At 40.4% G+C, this 22,125-nt stretch overlaps 1 protein-coding gene across 2 annotated transcripts in view; it reads right to left on the reverse strand.

Moving 5' to 3' along the window:
* CDK14 (cyclin dependent kinase 14) overlaps positions 1-22,125 on the reverse strand; it is a 638,124-nt gene that overhangs the window by 589,180 nt on the left and 26,819 nt on the right. The window contains exons 1-2 of one of the 2 annotated variants that reach the window (XM_025929510.2): positions 15,023-15,599; positions 7,902-7,933 (exon numbers count right to left, since the gene is read on the reverse strand). In XM_025929510.2, the coding sequence (XP_025785295.1) occupies positions 7,902-7,933; positions 15,023-15,113 (123 nt within the window). In that variant the 5' untranslated portion in view covers positions 15,114-15,599. Of the gene's footprint in view, positions 1-7,901; positions 7,934-15,022; positions 15,600-22,125 lie in introns of those variants that run through there. The other variant, XM_086696604.1, reaches the window with a different exon arrangement.

A 22,125-nucleotide genomic window follows, 5' to 3' on the forward strand; every position in this document is an offset into this window, starting at 1 on the left:
ATCAAAGCACACCCCACAAGGAAACACCAACCACCCTTAAAGGAGAGACTTGCTACTGGTTAACGGGCCCTGCCATCAGGGTGCACAGTGCCCACCAAGAGAAACCCTACTCATGCTTTCAACTCCTGTACCATTCTGTCTTCTGGGGATTAAGAATGTGGAAGTGACTAATTCTCCCAAATGTCATACATTTTACATTTTGTGACATGTACTTCCTCTCTGAATTTTTACAGCACTACCCAGACACTCTAGCCACTGTCTGGGACTAGACAAAATTATTGTAATTATGTGTACCATAATTAGGGAGACAGTAAATGTGATCAAACATTTATAGAAAGGAAAAACTAAAGCACAGAAAGTTTTAAGAACCCAGAAATCTCAACTAAATTCCAATGATAGAATAAAGGAGGAAGTGAGGTTCTTTTTCAGATGGTTCTTTTTCAAACGCTGCATTTGAAAAACTACTACGTACCAGATTACTGGCACAATCCGAGAATAGTCTGTATATTTCTAGATTTCTTGCATGGGACAGGTTCATGTCATCCAGGGATGTCAGACATGACCATGGTGAAAAGAAAACAGGATATACTGTAACATAAAATCTTACTATAAAGAGAGTGAAGTTGAATTTGTGCCCAGACCCAACATTGCGAGATGATAGGAGCCAGTCAAGATGTGCTTGTCAGTGGGATTAAATTCTGTGAGACTGATGAGATTGAGTCAGGGTCAGAGCATATTCAGAGCCTAATAAAACAGACATCAACAATTGTTTCCTGTACAAATCTTTGAATAAGGAAACAGCACGACAAGAAAGACATGTTAGGAAGGCTGGAGCAGAAGAGTGAGAGATGGAACAGTGAGACCAATTAAGAGGTTATTGGGATAAAAAAGGTAAAAGTGATAAAGTCCTGAACTGATACGGTGTCAGCTGGTGATAATGAAGGCATGAAAATCAGAGATGACTGATGAGGATGGAAAGGTGGGCAAGAGATAGATCATGGAAGGACTTGAAGGCCAAGTTAAGAGTCTGAACTTGAACCTGCAGCTAACAGAGAGCCTTTAAAGCATTAAGCAAGAGAAAAGCATTTCAGATCTGTCACTCTGTGGGAACAGGAGGCAAGCTGTAGGCAGGGAAGCCAGTAAGAAGATGACCACACGTCCAGGCAAGAGAGGATGAAGCTGAAGTGTGAGCCTGCCTCAGCAGTGGGAAGGGAAATGGCAGGAGGCAACGAGGACCAAGCCAATGCCAGGATGTGGTGCTTGGGGCGAAGCTCAGGACAGTGTCAGGTTGCTTCTGCCTTGGAAAATCACTAAGATAACAAAGAGAAAAGGCACAGGCTGAGGAGTACTTGGTATGTGCGGAGACTGAGATGACTACGAGATAAAGAAGAGGCAGGAACATCAAATGGGCAGCTGCATATCTGGGTTCAGAACAGAAAGCGGGCTCAGCCACACTCATGGGAGTATAATAAGGGAGTAGCCAAAAGGAAGGAGCCGGAACAGACATACTGCTCGAGGAGGGCATGAAAAAAATGATCACAGTGGACAGAGGGCTTCCATTAGCACAGAAGAGACGGGGAACACTTAACTGTGCTCAGAGCCTAGAGTGAAACACCTGTAAGAAAGAAGAGACACAATAAGAAAGAATAAGTAGATAAGGAAATACAGAATCAATTACACAGATTTTGGAGTGAAAGCAGGGAAAGGAGTGAAGAGGAAAGGAGGAGGAATTAGCCTAGAACAGGAGAAAAGACACATCCTCCTCTGAAATTGGAAAAAAGGAAATAAAATTGGAGCAAGTGAAGGTACATGTGCGGGCAAGGTGCTGATGCCTAACAGCATTAAGTGTTGTAGGAAGTTGGAGGGTGTTAGGAGTTTTGGATTATGTACACCAAAAATTCTTCTTAACCATACCCCTCGCCCCCAACCTCCAAATGTGATCTTATTTGGAAACAGAGTCAGTGCGGATGTAATTAGTTAAATTAAGACGAGGTCATACTGGAGTGGGGTGGGCCACTAACTCAATACAACCAATGTCCTTGTTAAAAGGGAAAAGTTGGAAAAACACACCCTCATTAAGGGAAGGTGATGTGAAGACACACAGGGAGAAGAAGGCCATCTATAAGCTAAGAGGAGAGGCCTGGAACGTATCCTTCCCTCACATCCTTTGGAAGGAGCCAACCTTGCCCACACTTTGATTGCAGACTTCTGGTCTTCCGAACTGTGAGACAATACATTTCTGTTGTTTGAGCCACCCAGTCTGTGGGACTTTTCTACAACAACTCCAGCAAACTAACACAGAGTGGAAAGTCATCTATGAAAGGAAGGAGGGGTGGAGGAGGGTAGCTAGAAGGATTGAGGGAAGTGGAAAGGTTTCAGCAGGAAACAGGCCAGCCACACAGGGCAAGACTGTACACAGTTGCCTTGGGTTCCAGCTAAGCCAGAGATGATAAATTTATTTACAGAGTGGTTTCCTCAAGCAGCTCTTGGCAGCCGGTGGGCAGAGGGGGAAAAGATGCCAGGTCAAAATCAAGGTCTGGCGGAGTAGATTACAAGCAAAACACAAAGGGATACGGCCACTGAGGATACTGGCAAGGGAATGATGTACCGTGAGTGAATAGAGAAGGAAACAGGAGGGGGATGGGCAGAGAACGGGTGGTCTGGAAACAGGGAACCCACAAAGAAGAGATAAAAGGAGTACAGCAGGAGTGAGGAAGCTCACAGGGAAAGATAGTTACTAGGATTTAGTATTTTAGATGAGGAAGTCAGGGAAGTCGGAAGCTAGACAGCTGTATACAATGTATACATTATTCACACAGACACAGGGGCCTCAGACCATGATAGTAGTTAGGTGAGAAAAAAACTGCAACAGCTCCCACCACCCTCAATGCATGGAAAAATAATGACCAGGAATATCCCCAAATCATATTTGTACTTGACTCCTAGAATCTGGTTCTCAGTAAAATCACTGCTGTGTTTACATCTCCAGTATTACAGTTACATATTTATACAAAATAACAAAGAGGGGCATGGCCTAGAAGCAGAGGTCAATGCATATGACCCCCCCATCTATCTCACAAAATTATTATATTAAGCAGAGAGGAAGCAAGTTACCTATAAAAATGTACCTGAGGAAGTTACAGATCAGATGTAAAAATGTTAAGACATTTTATATGCTTTGTACACATTTCCTTAGGATAAAAAAATTAAAATAGCTGTAAAATGCAAAAATATGTGTTGGCAGCCCCTTCTACTTTGCAAACAGGAAACAAATGACCAGAGCACAGAAAATTTAAAAGCTCGTAAATGACCAACCCCCCCCCCCCCACTACAAAAAAAGTGCTTTATTATCTGGGTTATATACGATAAACAAACAAACAAACAAACCTCTTTGCATTTCCAAGGTTTATTTCAACCACTAGAATTTTTGTATTTCTTAGTAAAGAGCCAAGCATAGTCAACACTTTGTTCTGGCAACTCATCTGAGCTAAAATAACAGAGGCATGAAGCATAACTAAAACTACACAATTTAACCTTTTTAATTTAAACACAAGAACAATTCATGAATTGCTGTGGCTTTAGACATTTCCAACCCTTTCTAAACACACATATTTATACTCACTTAGAACTTTTTACTTCCACAGTTCAAAAGGCTTTATACATAGTACTTTTACACTGGGAGAGATTAACTGTATTTTCCGACTGTTCATATTTTAGGTATCATTTTGAAACAAATTACTAATTTAAAAAAATAAGATTCAAAACTTCCCTGAAGTCATAGTATATTATGGCACAGGAAAAATGAGGCCACTCGGGAGACATAGCCTAAGACATCTACTGGGGACAAAAAGGTGAGAAAGAATTTGGAAAGTTCTGCAACTTTATACAAAGATATAAGGATATCCTTATAAATGGTTAGTCCACCCATCAAAAGTACAGATTAAACTTAGAGAACAAAAACGCTTCATATTTTAATCAGCGCCCAGATACAATATGAATGAAGAGCGAAATGATTGTCCTCTCTCCAAATAGGATGGGCTTCAACAAAATTTCCTATTCGAACAAAGTTGCCTAGTATAAACATCCCTCAATACGTAACTTCCAAAGTGTCTCATTCTCTCTCTACAACAAGCAGTAGCACACTGTTCATGAATATAATTCCAAGCTGCTTATAAAAATCCGCAGTCATGGCACTTCAGCCTATTGAAGAATGAAAGAATAATAAGTCTTTCAAATAGGTCCACATCTCTTTTTCTCCTCTGTTCAAGGTCAAACATTTACACACACCCTATAGAAATCCTCTAGGAATCAGGGAATAGCAACTAAAGTCCAGCTCCAGGCACTCTGGAGGAGGCCACTCCTTGAGGTAAGGAGTCCTCTGCCTCATAAATACTGAGTAGGAAGAGAGATGCCACACCTTGATGCATATCTAAGAAGCTGATTCAGTACCCAGGTTTCAAGACTCGAATCTTAACTAAATTCCAACACAGAAGTCCTCCAACTGCCAAAGAAAAGTGAGTTCAAGAAAACTTCTAACACTGTAATCTGAGGATGATCATAGAACTTGGTGACTCCTTGCGTATTTAATCACAAATGCAGTGTCCTTTTCTGGGATCTTAGTAAAACTGTAAGTGCATGTTGACTGTTAGGTAGGATTTTATTTTACATTTAAAGATAGATAGGGTGCCTGGGTGGCTCAGTTGGTTAAGTGTCTGACTTCTGCTCAGGTCACAATCTCACAGTTCAAGCCCTGTGTATGGCTCTGTGAGGACAGCTTGGAGCCTGGTGCCTGCTTCAGATTCTGTGTCTCCTTCTCTCTCTGCCCCTCCCCTCCTCGAGCTCGCGCTCTCTCTCTCTCTCTCTCTCTCTCTCTCCCAAATATAAAAAATAAAGAACATTAAAAAATAAAATAAAATAGATTCTCCCTCCCCCTATGGGGTGTTTGGGTGGCTCAGTCAGTTAAGCGACCGTCTTCAGCTCAGGTTAAGATCTCAGCTTATGGGTTTGAGCCCTGCATCAGGCCCTGTGCTGACAGCTCAGAGCCTGGAGCCTGCTTCAAATTCTGTGTCTCCTTCTCTCTCTGCCCCACCCCCGCTTGCGCTCGCTCTCTTTCTCTCTCGCTCTCTTTCTGTGTGTCTCTCAAAAATGAATAAAGGTTTAAAAAAATTTAAAGATAAAAAGCAACTTGAAGATGATCCTCTCTGACTGGCTTTACAAATGAGAAAACTGAATGGCTAGAAATTGGCAAAGGAGAATCCACATTGTCTGACACTCAGTTCAACATTCTCTCTACTTATTGACAATATGTATTTACTCACATTCAACAGATATTTACTGAATGTTTTACCATGTGCAAGACACATGAGGGATTACAAAGCTGAATGTAGTCATCCTCTCAAGGAATCTAAAAACTGGTGAGTTTCAAACAAAAAAAAAATGGTGGGTTTCACAGTTTTAATATGTAAATCGTCACACGAAGTCTCCTATGGTATTGTAGAGGAATATCTGAAAATAACTCTCCTCATAGCCCCAATTCTTAATTTCAAACTAAATCTTTCTTTCCTCCTTGTAGCCCTTCCAAATACAGAAGGTGATGTCATGGTGAGAGCATCGGTGAAGAGAAGGATGATGATGACAACGAAGACAAGGGCAATGGGAATACCAACTATGAGACATTTACTATGTGCCCATCACTCTTCTGTAACCTTCATATACTTAGCTTATTTAATCTTCGCAACAATCTTAGGAGGGAGATAAAAGATAAACATCTCTAACTTATAAGAGACTTGGAAAAAGTAAGTCAATTGCCCTTGAAAAGGTAGCTGAGTTAGGGTTTACACCCAGGCATGCCTTTACTACTACCATCTCCCAGGAGCCTGACCCTGGCACTTCCAGTAATTAACTAGAAACTCCTGGGCCCCTCTGGACCTCAATTTCTTCATCCGTGAAATGATGATGTTGGCCCCGTGATTTCCAACATCTCCTCCAGGTGTACCATTCTGTGATTTACTAACTTGAGTTTTGTTTTTTTGTTTTTGTTTTTGTTTTTTGTTTTTTTTACCAATCTCTTGTACAGAGGAAGGAAAACACTTTGTAAAAGCTAGAGAAAATTTTGCCCCATATTACAAAATCCAGACCTTTGTGCAATGGTTTCCAGGTAAAGGAGGGTGGGTAGTAACCAGCTTCATATACACATCCTTCCCTAACTTTCATCTAGGTTCCAGCCTCAGATTTTTTGGAAAGCTAATCTCACAGCCACATGACAAAATAACAATCATTAACAACGGCATTTAAACTAAACAGGAGGTTTTTCAAATTCCTAATAATGATTAGGAGTCATCTGTAACAACATGGGAAAATACCACATTTTGGGTTAAAAGAAAAAAGCAGCATATAATAAATGGCTTATGTTTTTTTGTTTCTAAACATAGGGAAAGAAGCAAGAACATTCAACAGTGGTTGTAGCTAGGTAATAGGATTGGGAGACTTTTCTCCTTTTCCTTATTTTTCCCTTTTATGTAAGCTTACATTACCTACATAATTAGAGGGGAGACATTTCTTTACAAAGAGAGAAAAAGTACCAAATATTCTCCAACTGATTTCTTCTGAGAAGAAAATATACCCTCCTAAAAACATCTCAGTAACACTGCAGAAATTCCAGAAATACAGGTTTAGAGGAGAACATCATTATTACCAACTATAGATGGGGAAGAAAATATTCCTCTATTGCTTTAGGTCTAGAATAACTAAGCTTTACAGGATGTTTCAGGAATGCTGGAAGGAGAAGTTGTTTTGTAGTCCAGGGACACGTGGCTTTGTAGAGCTGGGCCCCAGGAAAAAAGGAACAGGTGCAACAGACAAAGAGGCAGACCATGAGAGCCAAATGTCACTGGCCCCATCCAGAAATCCCAATCTGGAGCAGGTTCTCCCTGAGTGGTCCTGCCCTGCACCACAGCCAACCACATGGCCAAGGGGATTTCCACAAGCACAAATGTCCTCACTTCTCTGAAGCAGTACGGCAGTGAGAGAACAGGTAGCTTATTTCACAGAAACTGCAACTGTTAAATCAAACAACCACAACCAAATTAATCTATGCTTCATTAGGCTGCAGGATAAGCACACTGTGTATATACTTTTGTGTTCATATATAAACTCACTACACACACGCGCGCGCGCGCGCACACACACACACACACACACACACACACAGCCCAATTTACAACACATGTCAATTACTGTGGCTTTGGATGGTGACAATGAAACACTTCACTCTATAGCACTCCTGAGAATATTTTGTAAACACATTGTCTGTCTGGTGATTCCCACTGATACCACAAAAAACTCAGGAAAGAGTACAATTTAAAAATCACGTTCAAAATGCTATTAATTACATATGGACCCTCTGCCCTCTTGGAAGACTTTTTTGCTACTTTGTAGCAAGTAGGTAAAGACAGATCTGATATACAAAGGATACGAAAACTAGAACGGGAAAGTCAGCCCCTCCTCTGGGAATCTGATAGACAATAAGTGGCATCAACATCACATCACATCCTGATTCAGTGCAGGGCTGCAGGGAGCTGAGGTGCCCAACTTACCAACAACTCCAGACTTGCCCTAAGCACGTACCTCACAATGGGCTTCTCCAGCACTACCACCATTAAGGGGTCAATAACACAAAGGCCTGGGGGTATTTTTGCTAATTTAAAAAGACATATATCTGTCGACTGCCACCAAAATTCATTCAAATAATTAAAGCTGAAAAATAATAACAACTATAGAGATGTCATCTCTTCTTTTTTTAAGGCATTTTTTTCTGTTTCTTAAGTGTGAAGTTGGCACCTATTAAGTATACCCAGAAGTAATTAAATACATCCAACATAAGATAAAGAAATTTAACCTACCTCATCAAAGGTGGTGTCGTCTTTCTTCAAAGCTGTAAAACAAAAAGGGAAAAGAAGAAGTTATTGTGAAACATCTCAAGGAAACTAAGTATCTAAGTTCTAGAAAACAGAAAGAAAACAAAGCAGTATGGTGTTTTCATTTCAGAAAGTAAAACTGTACCCCAACCTGAATAATAATGTTATGACACAAATAGGAAAACTACAAATGAGACAGAGAATTGCACAGCATGCTTCTTTGTGAGACACTTTCATAAATATGTAAATGGACTATCCTCCCAAGTATGGAAAAGAAGAATGTATATCTTTCCCCTATCTCTTCTTTAGTAGGAAAATATTTTAATGAAAAGTATGAAAGAATCAAAAAGTAATCTTAAAGAAATGTCCCCTTCAGCTTCTGGGTTTTGTGCATATGTCATTATGCACGGTGTGTGGTCCTCCCAAACCAATTGTCAGGATGACACCCACTCTGCACAGTGCCCTGAATGAGATTCCCATACCGAGAGAGGTTTAAATACAGTAATGAAAGACTAAGCATGTTAAACTAAGCACTGCAGAGACATAATTCAAACATTTCAACATGATCAATTTTATAACGAAGTATCACCAAAGGAAACAATGCATTCAGAATGTTGTATGGGAATTGGCAAATGCTCAAAATTTATTTAAATATGCATGGATTCAGAATTGGCATTCTATTACTCTAAAGAGAGAGAAGTAAGTATTTCATGCATAGTTGGCAAACACCCTAGTTCCTTAAATCCTACAATTACTTAGAATGTTTCATATTAAGGAGAATGCACAAAGGAGCTAATTTAGCTGAAACCACTAGCTGGAGACATGTTTCTAATTTATAGAATTGTGCATAGGTGTTTACCGTCTGTACTGGACAGTTCTAGTCAGGATAGAAGCACTTGTGTTGCTCTTACTTGGAAAGCTATGTTCTGACAAAAGCAATGGAAAACAAATTATGTTGGGAATCAATCTCTGAGAGAAGTCATGTGATTAAATGGAAGCTACCATACCAGAGCTTATATTATATAATGTAACAATCTTGAAAAGTATATTTTCTGTTTCATACCATAGACTTGTCTTTTTAAACATCACGAAGTATGTAGTTGTGGTGAATTAAGGGGGGTGAGGGTAGATTGAGGGAAATAAAGTGTTTCTGAAAGTTCAATTCTTAGTTTTCCTCTTTTTACCTAAGAAGCTGATCTGTACCAAATTTCTCTACTGACTTTATTAGAGGACAACTACTTCTAAATGAAAAATAAAAAGACAGCCCTTTATACCATTCTCAAATGGCTTATCTTACATTCAATTACTTACACACATTTTATTATATATTTCGCTTTAACTTACACTAACTCTAAAATAAGCTATTTTGAGGGGCGCCTGAGTGGCTCAGTCGGTTAAGCGTCCAACTTCGGCTCAGGTCATGATCTCATGGTTCGTGAGTTCGAGCCCCGCGTCAGGCTCTGGGCTGATAGCTTCTGTGTCTCCCTCTGTCTCCCTCTGTCTGCCCCTCCCCTGCTTGCACTCTGTCTCTTGCATTGTCTCAAAAGTAAATACACATTAAAAAAATTAAAATAAGCTATTTTGATAGAAAGCTGTAAGATCCTCAATGATTCTTAAAGACTATTTTTAACTTAGAATGTAAAACTTCTAATCTAGAAGGCTTTCTTTGAATATCAGTCAACAATGTTACTAAACTCCCACCCTCACTCCCTCAAACCTAAGGCATATCTTCTAATTAACATACTTGAGTAGTGATTCCAAGATAAAATATTAGTGACCTACATAAATATAGGCAAGTTGTTCCATCTAAAAAATTTTTTCTAATAAGAAATGATTAGCTCACTGATTTCAAATACAAAGTCAATCATTGTACAGCCACATACCTAGCTCATTTAACAAAAATTAATGAAAAATTATGTGGCTGTCATGTAAGATGCAAAGCTAAAGCAGCAAGCTTATAAATCACAGCACAAACTTCCTGTATTTTCTTTACTTTGGACATAATAAAAGTTTAGTCTTGGGTTTTCTTAAGCAAAGCATCCAATAAGAACTACAGTTGATAACTACCCCTCGGGTAACTGCAAACACAGAATGAAGACCCTCAAACTGAGAGATAAAGAAAGCAAGAAACTAAATTGTCTTTGACGTCCTGACTGGACTATTTCTTTCTTGCCCCCAAATCCTGCCAATTCCTTCAACATTCTGGATAAAGGAGTAGGGTCTGTAGGTAGAAAGAAATGGAAGAAATATTAGAGGAAATTGCAGGTGTATTTTCTAAGATATAAGGAGCAGAAAGCTAGATTCTCTCCCATGCACACTATTCTCAAGCCCAAGGTATCTTAGGGGAGAACATTTTAAGACCAAAAAATCTATGACCTCAGTAACTCTTCACTGGTGGATCGACACTTTATATAGTTTCTTATAAATATGGAATCCTTGCTTGAACAGCAGTTAACAGTAACAACAAAGGCCAATTAAATACGTCTCTGCCAAATATTTACCAGGTCATTGGTGAATAATAGACTATTACCCAAACAAGCACGCAACATCTCATTATTGATTACATTCCCCGATTGTCATTAATCATTCATGTAAATGTAAACTCACAAGTGTCTTCAAAGATATCATGGAATAGCAAGTATATTACACTTTTATGGGTTAACAAAGGTGTATGTATACATTGAATCATTTGAGATAACCAGGTAGTCTATTTAGTCCTCTGCTCGGACACTGCTTCCTCTAGAGAGCTTGCCATGCTCTCACCAAGACTAAAGTGGTGTCCCTCCTATGTTCTCCAACAGCAAATTGTGCTAATCTTCTTGGTAAAATTTGTCATTCTATATTGTCAATGCCCTTTCACTGGCCTGTCTTCTCATAAAAGTCCTTGCGGACTGGTACCAATGGCCACTGAAACTGAATGTCAGCACAATATCTCGCACATAGGAGGTACTCAATAATTATTTGTTGAATTAGTTATGTCTACCTCAAAGGCCAAAAGACAGCCTCTTGCCTTTTGAGACACACTAAAGTGTTGGCATATGAAAACCATACACTATTTTCTCTCATGAAAGGATCATAGATATAAATTCCATTTCCTAGTTTTCAAATTAAAATCTTTTGAAACTACATTGGAAGAAGACATGGTACTATATTTACATTTTGTGTCTGAACCTTTAACCTTAAGAATGGACTTATCAAATGACAGCTGGACTCTATATTACACACATACAGAACAAAGTAACAAACCCAAAATTTCAGCCTCTTCCTTTCATTCAGTTCTCTCACAAACTACATCTTTTAAAAAAAATGGTGTACACAGGCTTCACCTCAAATATCACAGAGTATAAACTTCCTTTCTCTGGGAGTTAATCCAAACAAGTGTGAAGAAATGCATTCAAATGACTATGAAGAAATGACAGTTTGACCTAATCTTACACAGAAAGCATTCCTCCTCCTAAGCTATCATTCAAAAATAAAAAGAAACAGGAAAGAAAAGAGGAAAAGGATTTTAACATAAACTTTTTAACAACTAAGTTCCCATTTCTCTTTATTTATGTTAAGCAAAATTAAAAAAAAAAAAAAACACGTGAGACAACAACAGTAATTTCTAAATAAGTGAACACACTGACATTATTTAGCAGAAAACCATAAATACTCACCACTGAAATCAGTGGATGACTTTGAAATTCAATTACACCCATCTTGTAAAAGAACTGTAACTATGTTGTAGTCACTCCCTGGCAGATGTCATAAATTAGAGTGCTATGGCTTGAAAGCCAGCATGTTTTATTAGACCTTATATAATATAGTAATCTCAGATCAGCTGTATTGGGGTGGGTAGCGACAAAGCTGGTATGACCATTTACGTGTGGATGAATTAAACATCAGCATTGCCGCTCTTATACAGTCCAAATGGTTATTAACAATAAACTGATTGAATATCACATACTTTCAAAAGTTGTGCTCATTTTCTGTAGATGAACAGTTAACTTCTCAGGACTAAACAACGATACTGTATATTTTATCCTATAACAAGCTACACTTTTGAATCATACCAAAAAAGCAAAATGAAGTCAGTATGTTTACTTCAAAAGCCATCATAGATTGGTTAAAGGGAATGCATATACAGAGATGTTGGATTACTCACCAAGAATAAACCATTCACTCTGTGATCTCATGAAGTACCAATGAAGAAAGGGGGGAGACAGGGGATACATAGAGAAACTGGAAGGAATAGCAACGGCCCCCATTATTGATCTTCACATGTAACATCTTGCACTAGATACTTTACGTATTCTATCGGATTTAATCGTCACAACAACCGTAAGAAAATGTATACATGTGGACTCTAAGGTTGAGGGATATTCTGCTAGTTGACCAAGACACACAGCAAGCTGGGAAAACAGGGTTCAAACCCAGACCAGACTAACTCCAAAGTCCATCCTGTTTTAATACGGTAAAGTCAGTAACCACTTCTTCCCTTCTCTTTCTTCCCACCTAGAAAATCAATTATGTCAACATGATGCAATCACCAATAATGATAATAACATATTATGAACATCTCTTGAGTCTACACTACATACTGCACAAGACATCATATGCGTTATTTCCCTAAGTGCCAATATCAAAACTGAGTTGTACATTGAAAACTGAAGCTCAGGGGCGCCTGGGTGGCTCAGTAGGTTAAGCATCCAACTTTGGCTCAGGTCATGATCTCACGGTTTGTGGGTTCAAATCCCACTTCAGGCTCTGTGCTGACAGCTCAGAGCCTGGAGACTACTTAGAATTATTTGTCTCCCTCTCCCTCTGCCCCTCCCCCATTCACACGCTGTCTCTCTGTCTCCCTCTCAAAAATAAACAAACATTAAAAAAATTAAAAAAAAAAAAAAAAAAAAAAAACAACTGAAGCTCAGAAGGTGAGGGACCTGTCCAAGGTCACACTGCTGCATGTGGCAAGACGGGAAATCTCCATTGGTCTGACACAGCCCACACCCTTAATCTATGCACTATACAATCCCATAGTAAAAACCCCATTCCACAGTCTTGAGCACCTTAAAACCTTTACATAACCAAATTCGTTTTGTTGCTTTTTGATGTTGCAAATATAACATTAAGAAAGTACTCAGATAACAAAGATTAATTTTTCTGCAGTCCCACTTCACATGTATGTCTTGAGTTTGACATACAATCATAACCACATAAAACCTCTTTATCTCTTTACAGTATTCCAGAATGGGACTTGCTATTCAGAATCATGACCTTCCTTCAATACAAGAAATAATCAGTTAGGTTCACTGCACTGTACTGTTTCTGAAAGAAGGAAGTAAAATCTACTAGATCATAGAAGACATTTTAACAAGTGTTGGAATCAAAAGGAGTTTCACATCACTAAATCTCAGTAAGCTAGAAAATCCAATTAACTGTAATACCCCATCCACCAGCATTGTAGTTAATCCAAATTTTACTGATTGTCGATCAAAATCTTAAAATTGCTTAAACATAAGGAATTTTTGTGTTAATGTCCTTGGTTTCTTACTGAGATTCAACTGCAATGAATTATTTAACACAAAACTGGAAGGGCTCCAACAGAGTCATTAGCATTAGTAAATATACAGTTAATGTGTTTTAGAACAGGGCTTAATGGACTCCAGAACCCGCCTCTGTGATGCTTTGGGTCCCAGGTTGAACATCCTCCTTAAAAATGCACACCAACTGAACACCTTGCTCTCTCACACTCTTGGCTTCAAACTTCATTTGCATGTAGGAACTCTTCAAATGCATCCCTAACTCGTGAGAGTGAAACTGCAACTATCCAATACATGCAATAAGTAAACCAAGATTAAATGTTGGTTTCACACCATAACTTTACAGTCATTTCGGAAAGATTTTGTGTACCAATAGAAAATTTTTAAACCCAACACAAAGAAAACTAGGCTAAATTTTGATCCATATTTCCTCTTGCTTGAAGAAAGTTTACATATTTTACAGTGTGCTTATATAATGATTTTTTTTACAGGAATGGATGGATGGATGAATGACTCCAATACTCATATTCACCCCAGCGGTTTATTTTAAGGAATTAAGCACTTTATGCTTAATTTCCATTAACACCTTCATTAACATGGATGACATGTTAAACAAGTGAAACAAAGGCTAGAAAGCTTCTTAGGGAATCCGAGGGGTTATTTTTAGTGCTTGTAGGATTTTCTTGCTGAAAACAGTTACCTGCATAAATGAAAGTTCTAATGTTAGAGGAGGCAGCTACCGTCTTAAGGTTAAAAGGGGTTTTCTATGGCTAACCCTAAAAAGCTAGCAAACCCACTCCACATAATACTGTTGTCACCCTGTTATAGTCCGTGACATGGATTTATTCTTAAATGTCCTAAACATTTCTCAGTCGGTTTTTATTTGTGTATCAGTTGGTTGGTTTAAAGACAATAGCCCCGGAGCTGTAGTAAACGTAAGAAGTTCTGGGGACTTATTCCTAAATGTTCAGACAAGTTCACAGCGCGCATTTATTTGCTGCAATGGAAAGATTCAGAGAGCTTGGGACAGAACAGCCGAATCTCGCTTTCGAGGACCCGAAGTACCGAACAAAAGGTCCCAAGGTATCTGTCCCACTTCCCTTTAGGTTGGATGTGTTAAACAATACGAAGGAACAGCTCAACGTTTCACCAATTTCCAAAGCTAAATTATTGACTAAACACCCCAGAGCGAAACCTGCGCGCAAAAAAAATTAAAAAAATAAAAAAATAACAAGTGACCCAGGCGGCCGCTCAGCCCGGTGCGCAGCGGGGCCCGGGGCGTCCCATCGCCAGTCCAACGCGGGCGCGAAAGGCGGAGCACTAGTGGCGAGGAGAGGAAACCCAAACTGTGGGCTTTAAGATCATCCACAAATGATCCCCTAGATCCCGAGGGAGAGGGGTGTCTCTCCTTTCCATTGTCGCCCTACCCCCAGGTCCGGGTACTGTTCCCTCCACCGTCCGCGCGCAGCACACTCTACACCAGCCCCGGGTGGTCGCCGCTTTGGTGATGCCAGAAGCTCGGGGCGGAGGAGCAGGCGCCGGGGGCGTCCGGCCCGGTGCCCGGGGCAGGGCGCCACTCACCGATGCGGCTGAAACTCTCCGACAAAGTTCTCCGCAACTTCTTCATCTTGCCGATCTTCTCGGCCGGCTGCGGCTCAATGAGGTCGCACATCTGGGCGACGCGGGGCTCCGGCAACTTCCCCAAACTGGTCCAGAGCGGAGCGCAGACAACAGCGAGGGCGCGCGGCAAGAAGGCGGCGCCTCCTCCTCCTCCTCCTCCACCTCCTCCTCCGGCCAGGAGGCGACGCGCTGGGCTCAGGAGGCGAGTGGCGAGCTGCAGGCTCTGCTCCGGCCTGGGCCGCGGCTGGGCGGGCGGGGGCGTTCTACGTGGTGCCGGGGGCGGCCGCCATCGCCGCAGCCGCGGTGGACCCGCGCCGCGCCGCCGCCGCCCGGCTCATTTTCCCTCCTTTGTAACCGAGAGCAGCGCGGCCGGCGGCCGACAGCGGGGGTGGCGCGGCCGGGGGCGGGGCGGGGACGGGCTGGGAACAAGGTGCGGGAGCCGGGGGTAGCCGGAGCGCGCGGGGCACAGGCGGGGAGAAGTTCTCAGCCCCGAGTTTCGGGCGTTAGGGAGAAAGAGCCGCGGCGCGGAACCGCCACCCGCCCCGCCCTAACCGCCCCTCCCGCCGCTTCCGCCCCGCCTCCCCCTTGGCAAAGGACCCCGGGCTCGGGACCCCAGGGGGACCTTGGCTACCCGGCTCGGAGTCCGCGTCCTCGGCGGGCCTCTAGCCCCGCTCGCGCCCCCGCGGCGCCCCCTCCCGGCCGCCCCCGCGCGCCTCCCCCGGCCCTGCCCGCCCCGCCCGCGCGCTCCAGGACCCAGGCCGTTGGAGGGCCTCGAACAGGCAGGGCTGGGAGCGGGCCCCTACTGGGGACTCCTCCTCGCGCTTTGGGGAGGCCACCCAAGGAAAGGCTCTGGATCTCGGTCGTTTATGACTGATTTTCTCCTTGCCACGAACGGTTGTGAAAAGGGCGAGGACCTGGGGGGAGGGGGTGGCCACCACCACTACCTCTGGGTCGGGGGAGTGGAAAGGCCTCGGAGACGCACTCAGGTTTGAGGGCGACTTTTTCTTTTCCCAGTTTTGCTAAGGAGGTTGTTAAGTTGGGCCCGTTTTTTAGGGGAGTCATGTGCAAAGGCAGAAGCGTCAACTGTAACCCCCCAAGGCACGGTTAAGTGCTGTTTCCTTCACCGCTGTGCCACACTGAGTGACTGATGGGAATGTAGATGCAGCTGATTTCTGATATAAATACCCAGTTCTATAGTAAATAGCAATGGGATTCTAGAATGTATTACCAATTCTGGAATATATTGGTAATCTAGAATTACCAATATATTCCAGAATTAGTAATTCTAGATTGCCGATTCTCGATTACCAATTCTAGCATGTATTTCTAAATTGGAAGACTTGGAGCCAAAAAAGATTCCGACCTCCTCTTCCCCGGCCTCAAAAACTAAATCTTAAAAAGGAGGACGTTGGGGGAGGCTTTAGAAAATCCCAAAACAAACAGTTCAGGCAGCAAACACACATCGTCTTCATTCTATTAAAACGTGGTGCAGCGAACACTCCAAACATCACTCTCCCAAGGGAGAGAGAAGGAAGATGGGGGAGGGACTGAATGTTGATTTGGGGCCAGCAAACTCCTTATGAATAGAAATTTAGTAATCTTGAGTCATCTGGCTGTGTAAGTAATAAGAGCTTGTGAGTGTGTGACAATGCTGTTTGGTTTAAAGGAAGTTTTGGGGAGTTTGTGTTTTGTTAAAATATTTTTATCTAAAAACAAAAACTAGCCCCCTGCCTTCCTTAAATTGTGAGGTAGAACACTTCGACTTGTTCTCCTCTGCACTGAGCATATTATAGGGTCTTGATAGATGGCAGCTGATAACAGACAGGAAGTCAAGCCAAGCAAAGGAGGGTGGGGAATTCATCAAGATGCAAGAAGGCTGGGTCCTAGTGACCATAATTAGATGTTATAGACAGCACCAAGTATGGCCTCAGACAGGAAAAAGTTTGACTTTTACCACTTCCTCAGATTACTTAGGGAGAAAGTTATCAGCAGCCATGAATGAAAAAACAAAAGCAACCAATTAAAATACTGATGGGTTCTATCTACCGAGTCAACAAAGTTGAAGAAATAGTTACTAATTTAATAATTGAGTACTGTGTGTCTGTGGCTATTCTATTCACTCTGACAATGACTAGTTCATATAGGTAAATACACATATAGCTACAGATACAGATTCTCCATTTTACCTCCCCAGTATTTAATATTTCCAACCTTTTTAAAGGTCAACTTCTGCTTGAATAAATCATGGTATATGCATACAAAGGTATAGTAAGTAAACACTTTTTTTACATGAGATAAGTCAATATGTATTGATGTGTAAATATGTCTAGGGTAAGTGAGTAACAAGCAAATTTATCATTAAATCATTTGTGGGGAAAAATATGCAGATGTATGTTTCCACATGCACAGAAAATTTCTCCAGAAAAAGAACAAAGAACAATTAAGTGTGCATACCCAGAATAAACAGAACATGTCCTTTGCCCTTATACCTTTAAGTACAATTTGAATGTTTTACCCAAAGAACACATTACTTATAAATACTAATAAAAATACTAATTTAAAACATAAAAATAATATTTACTTCATTTTTACCTACCCTACTCCAAAACTTATGCTTTCGCATCTCCAAAATAAACCTCACCTCATTACAATAGTATTCCTAACAGGAGAGATAGTGGTTAGTAATGGACCAAATAAACCTTGTCAATTATGAATAACCAACTTCCCGTTATATGCTTAACAACTTCCTTTGTTGGTTATATATTAAAATGATGAATTTTGTAAGAAACTGTGACACAAAGGAGGACATTTTTAACTGGATAGTTTTAAAATGTATACACTTAATAGGAATCATCTCTTTACACAGTTATTTGTTTCTCTTATGTCTTTATCCTACATTTTTAAGTTCCCTGAGGGAAGGGAAAAGTACAACGTTTATTTCATAGTGAGTGTAAGCTAAAAATTTTTTTTAATGTGTATTCATTTTTGAGAGATGGAGGAAGACAGAGCATGAGTGGGGGAGGGGCAGAAAGAGAGAGACACACACAGAATCCAAAGCAGCAGAGCCTGATGCAGGGCTCGAACCCACAGACCATGAGATCATGACCTGAGCTGAAGTCAGACACTTAACCAACTGAGCCACCTAGGTGCCTCATCACAGTGGATGCAAATTAAATGTCAAGTGGATGTAGAATGTATCGCTGCCCCTGAGAAGTGATGTGTTGTCCTCAGAAACAAAGATGACTATCCAGCATCTGTGTGGCATATGTATTTTCAGTGGGAGGATGGATCTGTGCCAGTCCTCCATCCGAACTTCTGGTTCACAAGGTTATAGTTTGGCTGGACTGAATTAAAGGTGCAGTATCTGAATACAAACACATAAACTTACCTACAGGCTGAACCCAACATGAGTTGACCTTAATCAAATTCATCGATTAAAGCATGCATATATATTAATTAGGCCTTGAGGAGTAGCAACAGTGGCTGGACATCCACAACTCATGGGTTCTAGTCCCTACTCTAAATGTTGTGTGGCCTTAAATAAAGTGACTTACCCACTTTCTTATCTATAAAAAAAAAAAGGGAGGGGGCTTGAACTAGATGACCTCCAGGGTCATTCATTCCTGCAAAATTCTGACTTTAAGTTGAATGGTGAAATTTCTCCTCTCCCAGCTTATGTACTAAAAGGTAGATTTATTAATGAGGAGTAATTAACATGCAAGTAAGATGGACAAAGACAAAGACCATCGACAAAAATTAGGTAAAATTTAAGATACATTATTTCTAGTTCTGCTATACATTAATTACGCTTTTATTATAAATGGATCTTGCCCATATAAGAAAAACAGCAGGCTAATATGCTGGCAGTAAATTTTAAGGGAATGAATCCTACTCCAAAGAAGATAAATTATAGAGGATTTGATTAGAATCTATAATCTAGCAAAAGGAGAAAACAGACTTACTGACCTGAAACGGTATGAAAAGATATTATCAGTAAAATAAAATCTATGAAACAAGGATGTCAAGTATGTAGGGAATAGAGTGGGAAAGCAAAATTAAAAAGAGAAAATGTATGTTTATTAATGTAAAATTTTAGAATTTAACCAAAGGGTAAATATTAAGACATACAGTCAGGTTGTAATTATTGAAGTGGTGGAAATTTACCTAATTAAATATCCTCTTAGAAATCTAAATAGTCACCCTAGTTAATTATTTTTAGGATCAAGTATTATCCTCCTTTTTTGAACACAGCCAGCAGGAACTGAAGTAGCACAAGTTTAAGTGACTTATACAAAGTTCCCAGTGAGTCATCAGTGAAACTGGCACATGGAATCCAAAACTCTTGTCACCAACTTTTGGTTAATGTCTAGCCTTAAGGGTTCCCCCCCCCCTTTTTTTTTTTTTTTGACATAGAGCAAATTAAAATAAAAAAGGGAAGGGGAATGAAGGGTTGTTTTATCCACACTTAGGTAAATGGAGCTCCCCATCCTTCCCCCTCCCTGTCTATCCACCACCCATTGCCTAGTGACTCCTAATTTCAATCCCTTTCACATTTACAGGAATCATTCTTGTTGCCACAAACATCCGGCCTTGTGCAGAACTAAGACCTGTATTTGTCTAATTGTTTTATAGGTAATTCTCTGTTTGTTCATCATATATTTCAAGAGACCTAAGGACCTAAATAAATTGATCTACTTGCAAATGGCTGTAGTATGAACAAAGAAGCTGCCAAAACATCCAAATGATGTCACTATTAATTAGCTCAGAATAGTTTTGAAGAAAATAAACTACCAGGGTCAAAGCATGCATTGAAATACTGGTGAACTGCCCTGTCCTATTAAACCATGTTTAAATATTAATGTTACCTTGTTCCTGTTTTCAATTATTATATAATTTGTACAATGGAAGTCCATAGAAGAAAATACCAACCATGACATAACTCACTGAATCATGCTGTTTGGTGTTATTTGTGTGTGTGATACAGATGTGTCATCAAGAAAGGGTCCTCATTTATGACTGTCATCAGTTTCAGTGCATCATGTTGCAGATCCATCAGAATTAAACTTCAGGGACCAGTCCTTTAATTGAATTCTGAACATGGATGTGAAAATGGTCAGAAGCAAATGTTTTAGTGAACCAAAACCTTATGCCTTTTGGTCAGTACAGACAAGTCCTGTTAGGAACAATATGTTCAGAAATGCAGCTCTTGTATCAAAAACACCCTAATCTTTCTTTCCAAGGCACTTGACAGTTCATCTGCATTCACATGCCTATTCTAATCAAGTGCTTCTAAGCCAAAAAAAGTGTCCATAGGATAATTATGTTGATGGTGTCATCAGACATATCACATTCCCTAGCAAAACTCACTATTTATTATTTTTAAATGTAATTGAAATACTTATGGTTTTATAATGTGCTATAAATTGATGCTTTCATTTTAACCCATACTACTCCAAGAGACATTATCATTACCACCGTGTTACAAAAGGAAATGAGCCTAGTGATGCCTAGATGCTGCCCCCAAAATCATCACACAGCTTCCAGTTTTAGATTGAGACACAGTTTGGTTACTAAAAACTTTTCTTTTATAAAGAAATTTTGTGTCATGATATATGACATTTTATTTTTGTTTTGATACACTTTGGGTATAATCATGGTTGTCCTTTTGGAAAGAAAGAACTATTCCAAAGCAGAGAAAGTTCTAAAAACAAACTCAAGCAGGTTAATGGATAGATAAAAACTCCTAAATTCCAGTACTATATTTTCTTTTTTCATACCTTATGGGAAAATATTAAAGGTGTGGTATTCAAAGGTAATACAATTGACTTTGAAAAAGAGGCTCCTTTCTACTCTACTCGGTGCTTGTAAATGAGCTAAACATTCTAAAACTATCACTTATTGGGCCGTTGCAGCACGCATCAGAGTAGTGGATTCATAAAATGTAATTTGGTCATAACTAACATTTAATATAATATTCCTCACCTATGAGAATGAGTCATACCAAAATTACTTGGTGTCTTAGTCTGTTTGCGCTGCTATAAATGGAATACCACAGACTGGGTGGCTTTTTTTTTTTTTTTAATGTTTATTTATTTTTGAGACAGAGAGAGACAGAGCATGAATGGGGGAGGGTCAGAGAGAGAGGGAGACACAGAATCTGAAGCAGGCTCCAGGCTCTGAACTGTCAGCACAGAGCCCGACGCGGGGCTTGAACTCATGGACCGTGAGATCATGATTTGAGCCGAAGTCGGACACTTAACTGACTGAGCCACCCAGGCGCCCCGACTGGGTGGCTTTTAAACAACAGAAATTTATTTTCCACAGTTCTGGAGGCTGAAAGTCAAGTCAGGAAACCAGCATGGTTGACTTCAGCTGAGAACTCTCTTCCAAGGTGAAGACCGTCAACTTCTCACTGTTGAGAAGTGGGGAGGGAGCTCCCTGGGACATCTTTTACAAGGGCGCTAATCTCATTCATGAGAGCTTCATACTTATAATCTAATCATCTCCCAAAGACCCTCCAAATACCATCATATTGGGGATTGTTTCAACATATGAATTTTGGGGAAACACAAACATTCAATCTGTGCATTTGGGGAGCATTTTCAAAGGATCATTCTAGAGCATCCTAGGCAGAGACTGGAGAAGCAGGAGGAGAAAGGGGCACATATAGATTGAAAAAGACTCCAAGATGATTCTTGTACAACCCCCAACAAGTAGTAAGAATCATTGATTTAGTCCCTTAAATGGCAACATGATGGTTGTTATTTGATGAAAGCCAGATAGGGAAGACAACGTAGAAATATTCATGGAGCATAAAAGACAGTAATGCTGGAGAGGTAACATCCTAGGTGTGTTTCAAATGGTAAAACAGAAACCAGGGATAGGAGCCATAAGATACTCTCAGTTCTAGAACCTTTTGTAATGGCCTATATAGTATCACCAATCCTCTGCTTCTTCATCTGTAAACAACAGAGAGAAAATTGTTCTGGTCCTACCAGCTGAAAATTATCTCCTTTTCCTAATCAAATATATTTGATTTCTTCTAATTACAAACCAAAAAAAAC

The sequence above is a fragment of the Puma concolor genome, chromosome A2 (genome assembly GCF_028749965.1).
Source record: "Puma concolor isolate L17-30 chromosome A2, mPumCon1.1.hap2, whole genome shotgun sequence".
In the NCBI taxonomy this organism is placed as follows: Eukaryota; Metazoa; Chordata; class Mammalia; order Carnivora; family Felidae; genus Puma; species Puma concolor.